General features: G+C 38.5%; 1 protein-coding gene and 1 pseudogene across 3 annotated transcripts; both read left to right on the top strand.

Annotated features, from left to right (window-relative positions):
- Positions 1 to 1,513: 1,513 nt before the first annotated feature.
- On the top strand, positions 1,514 to 11,698 carry LOC144305402 (uncharacterized protein C3orf38 homolog). Of its 2 annotated transcripts, XR_013372442.1 has the most exons (4): positions 1,514 to 2,046; positions 4,804 to 5,042; positions 6,839 to 7,758; positions 8,521 to 11,698. XR_013372442.1 is itself a non-coding variant. In XM_077884206.1 (3 exons), exons 1-3 carry the CDS (start codon positions 1,920 to 1,922, stop codon positions 7,400 to 7,402), a joined length of 930 nt encoding a protein of 309 aa, XP_077740332.1. In that variant the 5' UTR covers positions 1,514 to 1,919; the 3' UTR covers positions 7,403 to 11,698. The 2 variants fall into 2 exon arrangements, 1 of the variants encoding a protein (XP_077740332.1); XM_077884206.1 differs by having other exon boundaries at positions 6,839 to 11,698.
- On the top strand, positions 7,618 to 17,408 carry LOC144305401 (elongation factor 1-alpha 1 pseudogene; annotated as a pseudogene). The gene is made up of 2 exons (XR_013372441.1): positions 7,618 to 7,758; positions 13,232 to 17,408. The product of XR_013372441.1 is annotated as an elongation factor 1-alpha 1 pseudogene (transcript).
- The last annotated feature ends 4,086 nt before the right edge of the window (positions 17,409 to 21,494 follow it).

The raw sequence follows: 21,494 nt of genomic DNA, 5'->3' as shown, positions 1-21,494 counted from the left end.
CCCAGCTCAGGAGATGCCTGCCATGGCTATTCTCACCCCAGCAGAGGCCTAGAGTTCCATCCTCTGGAGAGGCCTCTGAATGGATGGATGCCAGGCACATATCCTACCCAAAACTTAAATAAAACACTTAAAACGAACCCATTGAAGATACTGGGAGTCCCAGTGCCAGGACATGACCAGATCCAATCTCTACCTATACAAACAATAACCCCAACCCTAATCTTAATTAACTTTTACCTAGCCTAACACTATACCTATCACTTATCACTAACTGAAAACCAAACACTAACCACTAGCCCTTAATCCATACACCTAACCCTGCCTCCAATCCTACCCCTACCCCCTAGTTCTAACCTATAACCCTAGCCCCACCCCCTACCCCAACCCCCTAGTCCTTAACCCTAATCCTCTGGTCCTAACCTCTAACCCCAACCCCAACCCCTAATCCTAACTCCTAGTCCTTAACAGTAACCCTACCTGTGGGACCCAGGAAATTCAACAAAAACCCCCTACCCCTGGACGAGCAGAGCAGGACTGATTCCGTTTTGTGCTGCACCCGCCACCTCCCCTATGACCCCCACATGACCTGCTCATTGCTTAAGGCGCTGCCCCCCCCCCGCCCCCAGGCGAGCCGCTGGGCACACCCTAATCGGAAATCGGCTCATAACGGCGTAACCCTGCCTTGTGCCCGCCAAGCCTGCGCGGATTCTGACCGAAGGAATAGGCCAGCTCAAGGGGATCCTATAGGGAAGGGGTAATTCAATCGGCCGCCTGCGTGTGGACCCACGGGACTGCGCAACTTTCTGCGTATCCCACGGGCCACTGGCCCCTCCAGAGCTGCCACGCCTCGTCGTCTGGGGTCGAGTCCCCGCTCCGCTGGGCCGGTGCACTTGGACCAAGCCCGCGCTTGTAATAGACCCTCGTGCGTCTGCATCGGCGTCGGCTCCTCGGCGGTTTCTCGGATTCGCGATCTCGGGCACAACACTACCCCCACCTCCCAATCCCCTAACCTTGAACCCTAACCCATAGCCCTAGTCCTGCCCTCTCACACGAGGGAGGGACAGCCTGTCTCAACAGGTGTGGGGGCCTGCGCTGCAGATGTCCCCGAATGCAACCGCCCAGCAGCGCTCTCCTCCGAGTTACAGCCCAGGCCCCGCAGGTGTGGAGGCGCGAAGGAAGCGAGCAGCGCCCGGGAAGCCCGGTTCCTGGGGACGCCCGCCGGGACCAGCGCCGCCGCCCGCACCGCCGCGCCCGACCTTCCGCGGCGGCGTCCTCCCGAGGCCTCCCCCCCCAGGTCCCCTCCCGAGGCCTCCCCCCCCAGGTCCCCTCCCGAGGCCTCCCCCCTCCAGGTCCCCTCCCGAGGCCTCCCCCCCCAGGTCCCCTCCCGAGGCCTCCCTCCGAGGCGGGGCGGGGCGGGGCGGGGCGGCCAGAGGCAGGTCCTGGCGTCGGGAGGGCGGGGCAGAGCCCGGGCACTGGCTGGAGCCCCAGCCGCGCCCCGACGGCTGCACCCGACGGCGGGAGGCTCGGCGGCGCTGGCCGGACCCGGGGTCGCTTTCCGGGCACGACGCTAAACGGAGCCAAGTTATTTCAGGTGACTCGAGGCTACGGCCGCGCCGCAGGGCTCAGGGCAGAGTCCGGGGCTCCGCTCCTGGCACCGGGCCGCTGCGGACGCGCCGGTACTTCCCCGAGCGAGAGCCGCTGGAGCCCGCCCCTTCCGCTCCAGCCCGGAACGGAGAGTCGGAGCACCGCGTTTCTGGTCCGACCTTGTCGGCAGTCACTTCCGCCCGGGAGCTGCAGTACCCGAGGCCCTTTGGCAGCGACCCGGAAAGGCACTTCCGGGGTGTGTTGCCCAGGCGCCGGCCGGGTGGGCCTGGAGGGACGACGTCCCGGGTCGTCGTCTCCCCCTTTGTGGGGCCGCGATGTCGGGGCTCAGCTACCCAGAGATGGAGGGCTGTCGTAACCTGCTCGGCCTCCTGGACAACGAGGATATCCTGGCCCTGTGCGACACCATCACCAACCGCCTGGTGCAGCCTGAGGACCGCCAAGGTAACGCGGCCTCCTCTCGCCGAGGCGGACGCTCCTCCCCAGGCTCGCTCGGGCGCCGGCGGCCGGGCCGGAGCAGAGGGGGTGCGGGCCCTGGGTGGGGGGGGGCGGCCGGGTCCCGTCCGCTCCCGCCCGCCGCCCGGCCTCAGCGCGCACCTTGGGGCGGCCCTGAAGCGCCGGAGCCCTGGGGACTGGGGGCAGCCCGGGGGTGGGGGTGGGGGTGGGGCGGGGGCGGGGGCTGGGGCTGGGGGCGGGGCGGAAAGGCGCTGCTTCCGGATTTGACCTCGGAAGGCCCGGCAGAGGGTTCAGTGTTCGGGAATTTACAGTTCGCGGAGTCTTGTCAGAATTCCTGGGAAAGCAAAGTGTTTCGGTCTTCATTTCCACCTGGGCTGAGGCGGCAGCTGCTGTGCTCGGAGTCTGGGAGCTTGGGGAGGATGCCGTAAACACGTGGAGCCTCGTAGGTCAAACACCTATTGTGATCAAAGACCTGGTAGTTTGAATCCAATTTTCTTCAGATATGATTCTGTGTAGTAGGAGTACATTACTTTCGGAGCCAGATTTAAAGGGTTATTAATATTCATTAATAAAAATGTAATCAGGAAGCGTGTTTATTTCACTTGGCATACCATCTGGACAGTTTTGTTTTAAATTTGCTGAATTTTACTTTGAAATGTGAAAACTCCAGACTCCTATGTTAGTTAACAACTAAAAAAGCATGATCTGTATTTCTCTGCTTTTAAGTTGCATATACATTATTGCCATTTAAGAAAATAATTAATATGAGACTTTTTATTATTTCTTCAAACCTTAAAAGAAATTTTTTTTTTTTAGAAATTTCTAAAAATTTAGAATGCAGATACTTTTAGACTTAATATAGTTCTTATTTATTTATTTATTTATGATAGTCACACACACACAGAGAGAGAGAGGCCGAGACACAGGCAGAGGGAGAAGCAGGCTCCATGCACCGGGAGCCCGACGTGGGATTCGATCCTGAGTCTCCAGGATCGCGCCCTGGGCCAAAGGCAGGCGCCAAACCGATGCGCCACCCAGGGATCCCCATAGACTTAATATAGTTCTTAAGGGTTTATGTGTTTCACATGCTAATCACCACCTAAGAGTTATTGTGAGTTTAAGTTTAAAATTGTAATACCTAAAAATGTTGGATTTAATTGATGGTGGGTCTAAAAGCAAATAAAAAGAAACTTCCCAGTATAGAAATGTTAAATGATTTGGAGAGATACTTCTTAGAGAAGAAGAAAATAATCAGTAAGCATATGAACCGATAACAATCCCTTTGTTTATTATGAAAAGGTAACCTCTTTCAGAAGCAATGCAAGAAAACCAAAAGACAGTGTTGTTTTTGTTTTGTTTTGCTTTTTTTTTTTTCCTTTAATCTACCAGAGTGCCAAAAAGTAAACACATAAACTTCAAGTGATGGTGATCATGCAGAGCAGCTCTTTGACAAGTACCAGAGGGGTGTAAATTAGAACTTTGGAAAGCAAGTTTGACGTTATCTCCAAAAATGAATATTTGCTTACTTTTGGGCTTATGTTCTGGACCTGACCTTTCAAGCTTGAATGTGCCTGTGAATCTAATCCCTCAGGGCTATTATGAAAATGCAGATTGTGATTCTGTAGTTTTGGGGTGAGCCGAGAAATTCAACATTTCTAACAAGCTCTCAGATGATCCTTAGGCTGCTTGGCCTTCTGTGCACTGGGAGACATTTATGAAAATGTTCAAAGAACAGTATTTTAATTGGGCACAACCAATAAAAATCTATACACAGAAGGATAGATACCTTGTGGTGTAGTCTTATAATTCACTGCAATATGGGTAAATGCATTAACAGGAAAAAAATTAGCTAGAGCCACATATATCCACAGATTAATGTCAAACAACATTAAGTGAAAGGCTGACCATGAAAGAATATATATATAGAGAGAGATGGATTGGATTTATAGAGTGTTCAAAAAGTACCAAACTATTGTTTAGGAGTTCATAGTTCTACTGTGTAACATAAAGAAAAGCAAGGGAATGATAAATGACATTTAGGATAGCAGCTACCTCTAAGGTGGGTGAGTTGAGAGAGGGAATAGTATTAAGTAGGGAGGGTTAAAATGAGGGCCTCAAAGATACTAGTAATATCTTAGGTCTTAAGCTATGTGGTGTGTACATGAGAATTCATTTTTTTGCTATTGTGTACTTCATGCATGTTAAAAACTTTGATCTGTTGTTAAACATAACACCTTTTTAAATTAAAAAAAGAATACAAGTCTTAGTTCTGTCATTTCTTAGAAGCATGATTGTTGATACCTCATATACCCTCAATTGTCATTATCTACAGTATAAGGAGATTAAATGTCCTTGAGTATCTAAACTGCTATGATTTTACCTATATTATGGATTATTATGAATTTAGGTCCATTGGCCTTCTTAGAAGAATTGGCTCAATTTTTTTTTTCTTATGAAACATGTCATTCTTTAAAAGAAAATGCAAAAATTTTACTACCTTATGAGAAGTGAAAGGAGAAGAGGTAAGTAAGTTTATTTAGGGAACTTTAAAGCATAGAGAAAATTTTTTCGTAAATCCAAAACATGACAACCCACTTCCTGGGTTTTTAAAAATTGCCGTCTCATGCAAGAACAATAATGCTGTGACAAGAATTTATAAATATTATTTGATAAGATTTCTGCTGACGCTGGACAGATTTATAAGCAATTTATGATTTTTTACTAATCTTTATAATTTCCTTCTAGATGCCATTCGTGCAATATTGGTATACAGTCAAAATGTAGAGGAACTTTTGAGGCGTAAGAAAGTCCACCGAGAAGTCATATTTAAGTACTTGGCAACACAGGGGGTTATTGTACCTCCAGCTACTGAAAAACACAATCTTATTCAGCATGCAAAGGATTACTGGGAAAAGCAATTACAACTGAAATTGAAGGAAACACCAGAGCCAGTTAAGACAGAGGACATTAGACTGTTTCAACAGGTAAAATAACTTATAGTTATACCCTAAATCATAGTTCTGTGTAAACTCTTTAGATAATCTAACATCTGTGGGAACATGGCTAATAATATTTTGGTTTTTATAATTTAGCTTTACTTCATATCCTTTGCATCCTAAAAGAAGACCAGTAAAGCACCTAAAAGAAAGAAAATATTCCTGACATTTAGTAATAAATATAAAATGCTGTATTGATTTGTGAGGAAAAAAAATATTTTTATCACTTTATCAAATGAGGACTATTGGATTTGTAAGGCAAGCGAATAGACCGCAGGATCCATTTAATTTTAATTTCGCTTCTAGTTCAGTGTAATATTAAAAAGAATGCTATCGTAAGCCCTTTCTCATTTTTGAGGATTTTCTTTGGTATTAAATTGTAAAAATTCCATGAGAGAAACTTAAATATTTTTTACATTTGATTTATTTTAAGCTAGGAAAAAACATCTTGTAGTAACTTCCTCCAGCTGACATTGTCTGTTTCTATTTCTTTGTATCCACTGAACATTTTAGTTTTTGTGTGATAATTTAGGTAAGTGTTCGATTGTATGAACTCTAGGTAATTTGCAAACTTTAAACTACATACTTTGAATTAATAAGGTTTTACAGTGAGATGCATTTCCTTTCACATCAGGAAGGGATCTTTAAAGAGCTTGCTTAATTTGCTAAAGAGAATGTTGACTCTGAAATCATACAGATGTGACTTCAAAAAGGGTCTGCTGGTGTATATTGGTGTGAACTTGAGCAAAGAACTGGACTTTCCTGAGCCTGTTTACTTTATTTATAAAGCAGGCATAATAATGATAGTATTTATGTCACAAGGTTTGTGGAGATAGAAGGAAATAGTTTCTATTTTTGCAATAATGTTTCTCTTTAAGAAAAGGAGAGTGAACAGTATAAAATTAATTCCAATCATAAAAAGTAACAATTCAATCATACTAAAACCCTGTTTAAGTTTAGTAAAAAATGCTTGTTAACAACTTTATTTTAGTGTAGTTTATATGCAACATGGTGTATCCATTTAAAGCATATGGTTTGAAGGTTTTGATAGACATTGTGAAACCACTGCCACAATCAAGAGAAAATACTTATGTAAATCATTGTTGACTGGTCATGCTGATATTTTGAGAGGCTTTGTTAAACCTTAATTTCTGGCAGCCTGGGTGATTCAGCGGTTTAGTGTTGCTTTCAGCCCAGGGCGTGATCCTGGGGTCCTAGGATCGAGTCCCACGTCGGGCTCCCTGCATGGAGCCTGCTTCTCCCTCTGCCTGGGACTCTGCCTCTCTCTCTCTCTGTGTCTCTTGTGGATAAATAAATAAAATCTTAAAAAACAAAAACAAACAAACAGACCCTTAATTTTGTAGCTGAATTTTCAGATGTTTATGTAGGGAGATTCTTTTAATTTTTTTTTTAATTTTTATTTATTTATGATAGTCACAGAGAGAGAGAGAGAGAGTGAGAGGCAGAGACACAGGCAGAGGGAGAAGCAGGCTCCATGCGACGTGGGATTCGATCCCGGGTCTCCAGGATCGCGCCCTGGGCCAAAGGCAGGCGCCAAACCACTGCGCCACCCAGGGATCCCATGTAGGGAGATTCTAAAATGATTTTTTCCCCTTTTTGGAAAGACAATTTATTGTGTATGATGTGTTCAGTGAGTTCACTTGTAGTTTGCTCAGCTTCTGCTATACTCAGTATATTAAAACTAGGTCTAAAACAGGCCAGATAGAAAAAAAAGCTAAAGAGAACTAACCATGGTTTTGTTTGTTATTTATCTTAATCAGCAGGAAAAAGAAGATAAAAAAGCTGAAAAAGTTGATTTTCGTCGATTAGGAGAAGAATTCTGTCACTGGTTCTTTGAACTTCTTAATTCTCAGAATCCTCTTCTGGGACCACCTCAAGATGAATGGGGGCCTCAGCACTTCTGGCATGATGTCAAGCTTAGGTTTTATTATAATACCTCTGAACAAAATGTGATAGACTATTGTGGAGCAGAAATTGTGAGCCTTCGTCTGCTATCACTAGTGAAAGAAGAATATCTTTTTCTCAGTCCTAACCTAGATTCCCGTGGACTGAAATGTGCTTCTTCTCCCCATGGTCTAGTTATGGTTGGAGTTGCTGGGACTGTCCACCGAGAGAACACTTGTTTGGGCATTTTTGAACAAATTTTTGGACTCATACGCTGCCCCTTTGTGGAAAATACTTGGAAAATCAAATTTATCAACCTGAGAATTATTGGAGAGGCTTCTCTTGCTCCTGGAACATTAATGAAACCAGCTATTACATTTGAATCCAGTGATCTAGAGGCCTTTTATAATATAATTACTTTATGTGGTACCAACGAAGTATGACTTAACATGAAGCAGGCATTGGATAGTGGAACTGGAGACCAAGCTTAATGCAGTGGACATGAGACATTGTTGAACAAAAGAGTTTACCCAGCCCTCTAAAGCACTAAGTATTGTATGTCATCTAAAAAACCTTCTCTACAGAAACTCTTCCAAATAGCACATTAGTAATGTCTAAGTGATTTCAGGTGCGAGGATTGACATATTTTACTTGAAATCTCTTTTTTGACAACAGACTAAACATGTTATGTGATACTTGCCTCTTTCTACCTGAGTTGCAAATGTTCTGAGAGCTAATGCAGTTCATCAAATTAATCCCACTTGAGATGGTATAACTAACAGTGTGCCTTAGAAACCAGGTAATATTTTAATTTTACTTAGTGAATATTCTGCTAATATCTGTACTTTTTAGGTGGGAAAGGTTTAACGTAAACTCAAAGTTATCATTTTAGGAAACGTGAGTGACATTCTCATGCAAGAAGTCCCATAATTTAGCAGGTGGAGAAAAATTTACTTTGCCTTTTTAAAATTCAAGGAACATTTTTTCATAGTTATCTATAGATGTCCAAGCTAAATATCTTAAAATCTGCAATATTTTCTGAACTCTTTGCTATTCTCAAAACAGACCTTATTCTTATCTAAGACTTCAGCTAATAGTTTTATAGAGCATTTACTGTAATACCATATAAAGGAAACATACTGTTCAATTTTTTTAAAAACTGTGTCCAGTTCCTAATTTAAATGAATTATTGTTTTCCTCTTGATCTTGGAAGAGGTGACCAAGAAACTCCAAAAAACAAAAAATACACACAAATTTATAATGTGGGCATATCATTATATCTTATAATTGTATCATTCCAGTATCATAAATTAAAATTAATAGGATTTTTCACCTCTAAATTATTCTACTAGGTTTGAATTACAGGGTTAAGTTGCCAGATTAATTACATAGTTGCTTTAGAGTTTAAATTCTTCATCACTTGGCAGCTACTTGCTGATCTTGGATTTAGTTGGTAATTTTAATTTACAAAAATTCCATATGGAAAAAATTCAGCTGGGAATTGTTGTGATGTTTTGTACATGTTAATTTTTTACCTTTAACTCTTTACGTGATCACCTAGGGTAACAAGAATTTTGGAAGCAGAAGGAAGAAACTCATCTCTTGTTATTTTAATGCCATGGCTTTTATGAGGAGTACAAAATGACACATCCTAAAATAAGAACTTAATAAAGGAGGGAAATTCCTGTTGTCTGCTAAAAGAATAGTATATTGTTTAGACTTAAAGTCAGGTAATTGGTTTTTTCCTTTAAGTATAGAGTGTTATTATAACATGTACTCAATAAATATCTTAAGGATAAAAATTATTCCCATCTGTTTTCTTGTGGTATGGATGATAAGTACTGCAGAAAGATTTCTACGGATGCTCAGGATGAGCAGAAGTTGCCTCTGACTACCTTTAGTATTGACTTTTTGAGTTCGTGTAATGTTCAAGTAGGGCTGCAATCTTTGTGTGTTCTTTTAACCAACATTAGAAATATGAAATCTTCCTGATAAACTCTCTTGAGAATTGGAACTGTGTTTTATTTTCTGTGAATCCCCACAGCTGGGCAACACAGTAGGACCTAATGTTTAACTGAATAGGTGAAAGAATGAGCAAAAGAAGCTTACATACTGTATAAAAGACTTTTCTTTGGTTCTTATCAGTGACGGTTTTTTGATCTTCCCTGTTTGAATTTCATATGTGAATACACAGAAACTTGTAAGCTCCAAGCTAACAGATTTAATTTTCTTTTAAAATTTACTAAATTTAAAAGCCCAAGGGGGTCAGAATGGGATAAACTGGAAGGCCATAACCATTATAGAGGAAGTATATACTTTTCTGTTCATAGAAGGAAGACCTGGAGAAGTTGTAATTTATTCATGAGGCTTAAAGCTTGATCAGGTTTTTGGGAAGGTCCAGAAGCACAGTGCCGATTTAACTCTGCTTTTGCTACCATCCACTTGTTTTGTATGTCTTAGAGAATGGCACAGACCCTGGTTTTAGGTCTCTTTTGCTTAATTTCACATTCAGCTGATATTTTGAAAGTTGTTGGAGTCCAGTAATAAAGACTACAACACTACATATAATTCATAGTAATTGAACGGTCAAACTGAGGGGTAGCTGGGCTTCATTTACTATAGACTGATTTGCAATAGCCCAATAATAGTGCATACATCAAGTGTCTGTCCTTGTTAAAATAAGGGTCTTAAAGTAATAGTTACATTGGGATGTTGTATTATTACCTAGAATGCCAAAAACAAATTTTCTGAGTCTAATTGACTAAAAAATACCAAATAATACAAAAAAAGCTATTCTTTTATGAAATCAACTTACAAGTGGCCAGCACACTTTGTTCCCGTGTTTTCAGAAAGGTAATATTCTTAAACTAAGAGAAGGCTACTTACCAATGCTGTAAGAATTTGTAATGGCAACAGAAAAGGGTTTAAAGAATAGTGGTTTAATTTAAAAAATAATCAACAATATTGTGTTTTAACAAAATGGCTCTTCTATGGCTAGTTAGGGATGATAAAATGATAATGATAAAATGATATGAATGAAAACCATACTCAAATGTTTTTATTAGTATCTGTATCCACAAATTTAGGTGCTCTTTTCTTCATTGGTTCTTAATGTGGGCTATGAGGAGTGGTCCTGTATCTTTTGAAAAATGAGAGCTATATTCTTTGTGCCTGGAAAAAAAAAAACAAAAACGGTTTGCATTTGGTATTACAATTTTTGCATTATTTCAGTGAGTTTATGGACTTCCCTAAAGCACATCTAAATCCCTAAATCCTGTAAGGATCCTTATAGTCCATGTTAAAGTCCTGCCAATAATAGTTATATTTACCTAACTTAACTAGTCTTCGATCTTAAAATTATTTTTAGGAAATTGTGTGCCCTTGCTGGAGTCCCTAAGCTAGAGGACTAAATCTTTATGAATGAAAGGATAATATCTATGAAATCTGTTGGCTTATGATAGTTGTTAACTTGTGGATTTTGAATAAGACAAAACCTACTGAAATACTGTCAAGTGAAACAAAAAAAATATCATAATTCATTTTATTTTGGCAAGATAAATTTAATGAAAAATAACATACCTTAGAGAAAGTGTGAGAGAAAAATCTGAAAAAGTTTTTAAAAAGTTTCTTGGGGTTCTTGGGTGGCTCAGTCAGTTGAGCATCTGCCTCTTGATTTTTGTTCAGGTCATGGTCTCAGGGTCATGAGATTGAACTTGTGGTCGGGCTCCATTCTCCCTCTCCCCCTCCCCCTGCTCTCTTCCTTGCTGTCTCTCAAATAAAATCTTAAAAAAAAATAACTAGATCTTTATAAAAACTTTAGCCTAAGATGTTAATTTTGTAATGATTGTATACTGCTAATTGTTGAGCTAAATTTGTTTCTGAGTTAGATGTCTCAAGGTGAGAACTACTGTAGGTCCTTATTTTTAGGGTATGGTTATATCTTTTTGTGTGGGTCAGGAAAAAAGAATACTTCATTGAAAATTTAGATTAGCTGTTTAGCAGGCCACTTCATAGTTGGAAGGAAAATATTTTAGAACTGTATTAGAATGCACTAAATCTTCTTAGCTTTATTCTAGTTTGAAACTTTTCAGTAGTCATTCAGTAAAACATTAGTGTATTTTTTTAAAGATATTTATTTATTCATGAGAGATACAGAGAGAGAGAGGGGGAGAGGCATAGACACAAGCAGAGGGAGAAGCAGGCTCCATGCAGGGAGCCAGACGTGGGACTCGAGGGACTAGATCCCGGGACTCCAGTATCACGCCCTGGGCAGAAGGCAGGTGCTAAACTGCTGAGCCACCCAGGGATCCCAGTAAAACATTAATATTAAAATAAAGTATTAACTCTCCTGTGAGATATAATGTACCCCCAAAAAATTAAACCATAAACTCCAGAATTGTGTTAGTCGTGAAATGTTAATAGAATCACTGGCCTAGAATTTGGTACCTCCTGGTCTCTATTCCTAGTAGTGCCCAGTATATCCCTTCATGGTCATTTAGTGAGGGTTCTTTGCTTAGCAGTTTTCATCTTCAGTTTTTTAGACAACCTAAATTAGTTACATTTGAATTAGTGAATTTAAGAATTGAAAGAATCCGCTGCTGTGCACCATTTAGTTTCACATTTGCATTAAATCTTTTCCATCTCCTACAATATTGATGGTATCTCCTTTAATTGTTCTCAAATTGCTACATGTAAGCTACTACTGCCTCCCTAAATAAATGGCAAATTGCTAGAACTGATGATTCCTTTCTATAAGAAATTTTAAAAAATTGTATAATTAACATACGGTGTTATATTTCAGGTGTACACTGTAGTGATTCAGCAGTTCTGTACAGTACTCAGTGCTCATCACAGTAAATGTACTCTTAATCTTTTTCACCTATTTCACTCATGCGGTTTTTGATTAATCCTTTTGTCTCTCTTCAGTATGAAGATTTTTTGCTGGCTCTGATTTCCAAAGCAAAGATGCCTTTAATCTCTATCATTTATCTAAATACAGAGTAGGAATGTTAGTGCACACCATATCCTCTTGTAATTCTACTTCTTACATTGCTTGCTGATTGAAAACCACTTGAAAAGATACAGAATGCTCCTGTATGATGATAATATAAAAAGGAATAGAGGCAATTGGAATATATAAAAATATATGTAAAAATTTACATGAAATTTCTTGAACTCAGTGCCTCATCACAATCTCTAGTCCTCTTCCCTTACTGTGGTACTTTTACTTTTCAACCTCATAAATAGTCTGTTTCATACTTGAATTTCTTGCTATGCCCAGATGTCACATATCTACAGTATTGCTTTCTATTTCAGCTGCTGCTGTAATTAGAATTTCTTTACCTAAATAATACTTATTTGCTTTAATATTTTTATATAACATTAAAATTTCCTTAAAATTTCCATCATATCTTCCATGCTCAGAACTTTCAGTGGCATTGCATTACCTCCAAAATAAAGTCCAGATTTATTAATCTGGCTTTCATCACCACTAGGTTTTATTTCCCTCATTTTCATGCATTGTTTGGTCCAGCCAACATCTGCCATTAAGTAGTCTTAGTATCTGTCCTGTGCTTACTTAGCCTTCTGCTTTTATTGCCAAGTGTGGACAGTCCCTGACTTAGCCTGGTTTGACTTAGGAGTTTTCAGCTTTACAAAGGTGTAAAATTGAAACGCATTCAGTAGAAACTACTTTTTTAAGTTTTAAATAATCCCTACACCCCACATTGAACTCCTGACCCCAAGAGTAGGAGTCGCATGCTCTTCCGACCAAGCCAGCGAGGCACCTCAGTAGAAACCATGCTTTGAAGTTTGGATTTTGGTCTTCTCACAGGCTAGAGAATGGGGGGACAATACTTCTAGGTGCTTGGCAGCAGCAGGGAGCTGCATGTCCCAGTTAGCCATGCAGTCACAAGGGTAAACAACCAATATACTTAAAATCATTTGGTATCCATATGGTCATTCTTGTTTTCACTTCCCTTATGGTATTTAGTAAGTTACATGAGATATTCAACACCTTATTTACTATAAAATAGGTTTTGTGTTAGATGATTTTGCCCTTCTACTGTAGGCTAATATAAGTGTTCTGAGCACATTTAAGGTAGGATAGGCAAAGAAAAGGTGTTCAATAGGTCCTAATCTCTTAAATGCATTTTCAACTTGATATTTTCAACTTATGTTGGGTTTATTGGGATGTAACCCCATTGTAAGCCAAGGTAGGTCTGTATACAAGATAGTGAAATTTAGCTTTTTTGCAACGGGTTTGCCGCCAGAACACAGGTGTCGTGAAAACCATCGCTAAACCTAAACCAAAATGGGAAAGGAAAAGACTCACATCAACATCGTCGTCATTGGACACATAGATTCAGGCACGTCTACCACTACTGGCCATCTGATCTACAAATATGGTGGGATCGACAAATCGATCCCAACTATCGAAAAATTTGAGAAGGAGGCTGCTGAGATGGGAAAAGGCTCCTTCCAGTATGCCTGGGTCTTGGATGAACTGAAAGCTGAACGTGAACATGGTATCACCATTGATATCTCCCTGTGGAAATTCGAGACCAGCAAGTATTATGTGATCATCATTGATGCCCCAGGACACAGAGACTTTATCAAAAACATGATTACAGGCACATCTCAGGCTGACTGTGCTGTCCTGATTGTTGCTGCTGGTGTTGGTGAATTTGAAGCAGGTATCTCCAAGAATGGGCAGACCTGTGGGCATGCCCTTCTGGCTTACACACCGGGTGTAAAACAACTAATTGTTGGTGTTAACAAAATGGATTCCACTGAACAATTACCCATTACCTAACCCTAACCCTACAGCCAGAAGAGATACGAGGAAATCGTTAAGGAACGATTAAGGAAGTCAGCACCTACATTAAGAAAATTGGCTACAACCCTTACATGGCATTTGTGGTAATTTTTGATTGGAATGGTGACAACATGCTGGAGCCAAGTGCTAACATGCCTTGGTTCAAGGGATGGAAAGTCACCCGTAAAGATGGGAATGCCAGCAGAACCACACTGCTTGAAGCCCTGGATTGCATTCTGCCACCAACTCGTCCAACTGATAAGCCCTTACGTCTGCCTCTCCCAAGACGTCTACAAAATTGATGGTATTGGTACTGTCCCAGTGGGTCGAGTGGAGACTGGTGTTCTTAAGCCTGGCATGGTGGTCATCTTTGCTCCAGTCAATGTTACAACTGAAGTAAAGTCTGTTGAAATGCACCATGAAGCTTTGAGTGAGGCTCTTCCTGGGGACAATGTGGGCTTCAATGTCAAGAACGTATCTGTCAAAGATGTTCGTCGTGGCAACGTGGCTGGTGACCCACCAAAGGAAGCAGCTGGCTTCACGGCTCAGGTGATTATCCTGAGCCATCCAGGCCAAATTAGTGCTGGATATGCACCTGTGCTGGATTGATTGTCACACAGCTCACATTGCTTGCAAGTTTGCTGAGCTGAAGGAAAAGATAGATCATCGTTCTGGAAAGAAGCTGGAAGATGGTCCCAAGTTCTTGAAATCTGGGGATGCTGCCATTGTTGATATGGTTCCTGGCAAACCTATGTGTGTTGAGAGCTTCTCTGACCATCCTCCTCTGGGCCGTCTTGCTGTTCGTGACATGAGACAGACGGTTGCTGTGGGTGTCATCAAAGCAGTGGACAAGAGGCAGCTGGAGCTGGCAAAGTTACCAAGTCTGCCCAGAAAGCTCAGAAGGCTAAATGAATATTATCCCCAATACCTGCCACCCGTCTTAATCAGTGGTGGAAGAACTGTTTGTGTCAATTGGCCATTTAAGTTTAATAGTAAAAGACTGGTTAATGATAACAATGCATCGTAAAACCTTCAGAAGGAAAGGAAAATGTTTTGTGGACCATTTGTTTTTTTGTTTTTTGTTTTTTTGTGCGTGTGTGGCAGTTTTAAATTGTTAGTTTTTAAAATCAGTACTTTTTAATGGAAACAACTTGACCAAAAATCTGTCACAGAATTTTGAGACCCATTAAAACAAAAGTTTAATGAGAAAAAAGATAGTGAAATTTAATTTTTTGTTTGTTGCAGTCTGATATTACAGAATTAAAAGGGCTATGATTGAAATGGTTTAAAAACTGGAAATTTCTTTGTCAAGCATTTTTTCTCTTGTATTGTGTATTTAAAATAAATTTTCTCTAGCTTTTTGCATGGCTGCTTACTTTTTCTCTTTTAGGATTTGTTTTAAATATTTTATCTTCTGTAAGTGGATACTGTTGTTAATATCTATGAGTACCTTTTTTTTTTAATCCTAGCACTTTAGATATTAATTTACTAACTTGTTAATTTCCCCCACTAGATTTTAAACTAAGAGCAGAAACTATAGCTGTTTGGCTTTCATTTCCATTGCTTTGCACAGAGACTAGGTATTCAAATAATTATTTATTAAAGATATAAATAAGGGAACAAATGATACTTTTTCAGAGCCTTATATATTCCTAGTCCTTTGCCTGTCTGTAAGACAATGCCTAGCATATGTATTAGGTCCTCAGTAAATACTTGTTTATTTATTTATATTTTAAAAAATACTTGTTTAATGCATAAAGCCAAAGTTATCTTCCTGAATAATGATGTATGAGCTCTAATACAATCAACAATAATCTGGTAGATAAAATTATTAAAGTTTCATTATGCTTTTGTAAAAGATGAGGCCCTAAATGTTAAGTAATGTGCTCAAGTTCACATAGTTTTGTTATGCGGGTTTATCTCCCTATTTTTTGTTTTGTGTGTGTGTGTGTGTGTGTGTGTGTGTGTGTGTGTGTTGGGGTGGGGGAGGTGTGGGGTATGATTTAATTTTTAAACTATGAAGCCAATGTTTTTTCATTTCACTTTATTTCTTGTCTGATTACTGCTACTACATTATTTTGAAAGAATTTAAACTCTGATTCTCATTTTCTTCGCACCTTAAAAAAACAATTAGATGATTTCTAAACTGCTATTTTGAAGTTACATGGTTTTTTAAGTGTATGCTTTCTTTGCAACTCAAGAATATTTTAAAGGAATTTGTAGTTCATTGAAGTTGAAGAAATTCTTAATTTTGCTTTTTCAAATTATGCTCATTGAAAAAACACTTTTCATTGTTTTTTCTATCATATATATTTATAAATATATGTATGTATGTAGTGTGTGTATTTCTCTTCACAGAGGGAAAAACATGAAGATAAAAATATTACAAATTACTTCTAGAATTGAAAAAAGTGTGATTATGAAGCCTTTAAAATAGTTTCCTATTTTCTAATCATTAGCAATGCTGAAGTCATTTGAACTACTGTCATATAAAACTTTTTTGCTTTGTTACATATGTTCAAAATGTATTTTTATGCTTTAGTTGAAAAATGTAAAGTGGTTGACCAAAGACCAAATTATGGATTGCCAATAACCTGTAGTAAAAATGTAGATGTTAATAAAATAAATACTGTATAGATGATTCCTTCAAAAAGACTGAGTAATAGGAGTTTGCATACATTTAGGAATGACACTAGACGAGTGGCTGATTTGGGATAGGATTTTTTGTAGGAAGCATGGCCCTGGGTGGGTGGTGCTCATAAGGTCATGAAAAATTATTCTAGGGAGTTTAATGGAAAATACTTGTTTAGCAAAGATAGGAGGTTAGGAGGTTTCACTGTACTGACTATACACTGTTTGGAGATTAACTTTAAGACAGAATGAGCGTAGAATACAGAAACAAGATAGCATGAGAAAATTTAAACATCAAGGGCTTTAATGCTGGAACTAGTAGAAGAACAATCATAAAATTGAACTCATAAGAACTAAGAATTGCAGAATAAGCCATAATTTTAATTCTAAAAACAACCTTAAGTGGGGCGCCTGGGTGGCTCAGTGGTTGAGCGTCTGCCTTCGGCTCAGGGCATGATCCCAGGGTCCTGGGATTGAGTCCCACATTGGGCTCCCTTCAGGGAGCCTGCTTTTCCCTCTGCCTGTGTCTGTGCCTCTCTCTGTGTCTCTCAGGAATAAATAAAAAAATAAAATAAAATAATAAAATAAAATAAATAAAATAATAAAATAAAATAAAAAAATAAAATAAAATAAAATAAATAAAATAATAAAATAAAAAATAAAATAAAAAATAAAATAAAATAATAAATAAAATAAATAAAATAAAATAAAATAAAATAAATAATAAAATAAAATAAACCTTAAGTTAGAGTAAGAGTTTAGGACCGAGTTTAGGACCTAGTAAAAGGTTGATTTTAAAGAATGTATCAGTGTTTTCCCTTAAATAATCTTCTTTGAATTTGGTAAACCACCTATCAAGCACTTACTATGTTCCAGATACCTTGATAGAAGACACTTGGTACTTAAAATATTTGTTCTGGATTCCTATGCTTTCCCCACTTTGTTTAACTTGCAACAAGTAACATTTACTGTTTAATAAAAGTTTATTTTATTAGCAAGTACTTCTCTCTGAAATCTCATTGATGCCCTACTTACTACTTTAGCCATTGTCATCTTTTGGTACTTAATGTGAATTGTAGGTAAAGTTGTAGGTGAAATTGTAGGTAAAGATGGTGATCCTTGGTACCTGGTTTGGCAGTTTCACAGGGAAAAAATGTACTTGAAACATATTCTGTATCACACATATCTTGAAAATTTCATGCACATAATTCACATATTTAGCAAGTTTTATGGGTAAATTAAAAGCTCATTTAGTTTTTAATAGTGTTCTTAGTGAACAGTCATTAGATGCATATGAAATGATAAGGACTATGTTGGTCAGTTTATCACAGCCAACATGAAGTCAACTGTTTTCACTAATGTACTTCCATATGAGTTTTAATGCTTGTTAAATTTGCATTTTATGGTTGACACTCTTATTCCTGATTCACAAAATGACTCACTGAAAAGTGACGAAAATGGTAACAAATACTATAATGTCGTAATTTGTTTTTTTTGTTTTTTTTTTTTTAATAATTTTTTTTTTAAGATTTTATTTATTTATTCGTGATAGTCACACAGAGAGAGACAGAGAGGCAGAGACACAGGCAGAGGGAGAAGCAGGCTCCATGCACCGGGAGCCCGACGTGGGATTCGATCCCGGGTCTCCAGGATCGCGCCCCGGGCCAAAGGCAGGCGCCAAACCACTGCGCCACCCAGGGATCCCTATAATGTCGTAATTTGAATGCAGAATAACAATGTGTGCTGTGCATGAGATTCTGTGAGTGTGATGTTTTTAAAACTTCAGCTGAACCATATAAGGAAGGATTATGAATATCTGAAATTTGGCCTGCAGTCTATTCACCAATGATTAATAGTACATGGCCAGTCAAATATTGGCACCAAAAGTTTCACATCATTTTTTTGAAGCACATTGGTTTCTCTGGTAAATGATTTCTCTGGGCAATAGGTTTCGGTGAGGACCAGACAGGAAGTAGTACAGTCTTAATAATAGAACATATGCTAACTATTTGGGCAGCAATGAAGGTGTTACATAAGTGAAAGGGTTATAAAAAAGATAACCAACTTGTCCCTTTCTTCAGAGAGCAATTATCAACCATAAATCATCAATATGTTGATTAAGAATTGCAGGGGGTAGAAAATAAAGCCAAATTTGACACTTGAGTCTAGAATGTTTTTATAATGTTATATGAAAAACTGAGCAGGACGTTGCAAAACTCTTCTAATACTTCCTGTTTGTAGGAAAGGTGTTCACATGAGGTTTTGAGATAAGAACAGAAATTAAAAACATTTTTAAAGACATTGTTAATGTCAATAAAGAGAATTTCCTTGATTTTAGGTGCCTCACTTAAGTGGCATATCGATCTGTCTACCCACTGTCTTAAAGAGACATCCCTCCAGAATTATAATGTGAATTGTAATGGCTACGCGATCAGATTGTGTTAAGATTACACGTATGCAAAGCAACTAAAAGTTTGTGCTGACCTGACTTGACTGTTTAGTTTTTAAGCAGTAATTGCCTGTTCACCCAAACAATTTAACTGAAATTGTCACCTTGCTTTTTTTTTTTTTTTTTTAGCAGCCATTCAAATGCCCTTATTTTCTGTCCTTTCCTAATCCCAGTATTCTGGCAATTTGTTAAAGATCATTCCACTATCTCCTTTTACTCTCCACCCAAATAAGGCTTAGTTTGAAACATTCTGGGTATGGAGTGAAAAAACTTGAAACTATTTTCTTTCGTTCACATTCTATAAATTACATTTTCAAAAATGTCATTCATCAGTAGACAGTCTTTCAGAAGTATGTAGAGCATGGACATGTTTTGCACAATATATTGGAGGGAGGTGAGATTTTCATCAAACGATTTTAATACTCTTTGTTATTTCTAGACAAGATAAAGCTTTTATTCATTACCATAATTATTAAGTGAGTAAATATGTCTTATTTCCATACCTAAATTCAGATGGCTTGCTGTGATGTCTTCATTTTTATAGATTAGTCTTTGTAAAGCTGAATCTTTTGAAGTTCTTGGGTTTGCACATTAGGGAAAGTCCCAAGAGTTGTACACTTCTGGTCCCAATTGCTTAACTTTACATAGTGGTGTTTTTAACTTTTACCTGTAATAAATGTAGCATGCCAATAAACAAGTTCTCAGGATACGTAAAATATAATGAGTACTATAAATTTATACCCCTTTTAAAAATATCACTTGAATAACTAAGCAATAATTAATTTTTTCAAGACTAAGTGAACTTGAATTATAAAGATTTTAAGGACTGCATGAAACTAGGTAGATGAATTTACACTTACCTTTGGTACATTTCATTTTCTGAGGTAAATTTGTTTTAATGAATAAATTTCTTTTTATTCACAAAAATGTGTTTTCCAAGGATTTTATTTATTTATTTTCCCCAAGGATTTTAATAAAATGTTTTTTAAAAGTTGTTCCATTTTAGAGTACATACTTTAACTTATTGAATGTTAATTCCACTTAAACATATTTATTGGATTACATTTTTCTAGAAACAAATTTGTGAGGGCACAGACATGAGATAATACTGCCAAACCACTTTGCCTTTCTTCATCAACCTTTCTTTCCCCATCATATTTTTCTTTTAAAATTAAAGAATCAAAGAGACTTTATCCTTCTTTTGTTTAGATCTCAAACGCTGCTGATTTTTTAGATGGAAAGAAGCTTGCAATAGCGTCTTAAAGTATAACATGGAATTTTAGTGACATCTTGTGGCTAAAGCTTTTCTCTGAGTCTGTGTCCTAGAATTGGCTTTCTACTAGTGGACTTGCCACTGGAAAACAGAAAACATGTACTCTGCACGTACCTGGAGACTCAGAACAGTTTAAACTGGCCTGAAGACATTTAAGGCAATCTATTTCCTTATCCTCAGCCTCCTGCCCTCTCTACACTAACTTGACCATGCCGTGGGTCTGAGTAGTTTGCCATTTGCCTTTTTCACAAACTTTCTTTCTTTCTTTCTTTTTTTTTTTTTTTTTTTTTTACAGTTATCATTCTTTCACTTCACAAAAGAAAGATCTATTTCTCAGCCCTCCTGAATCTCTTTATTTGCACTGACCTATGTATCAAAGCCTCTGGGTACTAACTAAACACAGAGAATTTTGAATTATTGATGTTGGTGTAGGACAAGTGAATCACCACAGTGATTATTTAACAAAAGTTTTGCAAGTAGGATGGTGCAAAAGTTGAAAGGGAAAACCCAGCTGGAGGCACTGTGGAATTCAGGATCTACTAGACAGGATTCCGTTTTCTTTGAGGTAGCTCACTTATCAAAAATGTCTAAACTCAGGGGATCCCTGGGTGGCTCAGTGGTCTAGTGCCTGCCTTCAGCTCAGGGCCTGATCCTGGTCTCCAGGGATCATGTTCCACATGGGGCTCCCTGCAGGGACCCTGCTTCTCCCTCTGCCTATGTCTCTGCCTGTCTCTCTCTGTATCTCTCATGAATAAATAAAATCTTTAAAAAAAAATGTCAACTCAATGTGGACCATAAGATCTTTACGACCAAGAGTCTGAAAAACTTTCTGTTAATGCTGTCTAGCATTTGTTTGATACTATTACTTCCCACCTGTTGAGGCTGAAAAACAGTTCTGGGCTAATTCAATGGCAACAATAAACTTGTGTTTAAATTTGATCAATAGCCCTATGTCACCAACGTCTATGTGTCAAACCTGTGGCCACTCTATATGCATGTTGTTTACTGTTTGCACAAATAAATATGCTAGAGACCTCAAAAAGTTATGCAAATGAGGTGGCTGATAAGCTTTCTTTAAAATTATTTGGTTTCAACAAAATTAAAAGAAAAACCAAATTAAGTTTTTATGTGGTCATTTAGTAAAAATAAATGTGGGCAATAAGTCAATATGATTTTTTTTCTTTTGATATAAAACTTACATACACTAAAAAGTACAAATCTTACTTAGGAATATGTTCAAAATATTGGCTGGTATCATAATTTCATTCCTCTCTACTTGTTAATATATTCATGATTTCTTATGCTTATATGCTAAAAAAAAGAAAAGAAAAATAGAATTGAGAACAAACTCTGACTTACACAAGC

This window comes from Canis aureus, chromosome 35 (assembly GCF_053574225.1).
Source record: "Canis aureus isolate CA01 chromosome 35, VMU_Caureus_v.1.0, whole genome shotgun sequence".
Lineage (NCBI taxonomy): Eukaryota > Metazoa > Chordata > Mammalia > Carnivora > Canidae > Canis > Canis aureus.
Note: the sequence above shows the minus strand (reverse complement) of the source record. Positions and strands in the feature narration are given on the sequence as shown.

What these genes read in the sequence shown, in the direction of transcription:
- LOC144305402 (XM_077884206.1), top strand. Translation starts at nt 1,920, where the DNA reads ATGTCGGGGCTCAGCTACCCAGAGATGGAGGGCTGTCGTAACCTGCTC. An exon ending in GCAGCCTGAGGACCGCCAAG is followed by an intron (nt 2,047 to 4,803) that starts GTAACGCGGCCT and finishes ATTTCCTTCTAG; the next exon opens with ATGCCATTCGTGCAATATTG. An exon ending in ACATTAGACTGTTTCAACAG is followed by an intron (nt 5,043 to 6,838) that starts GTAAAATAACTT and finishes CTTAATCAGCAG; the next exon opens with GAAAAAGAAGATAAAAAAGC.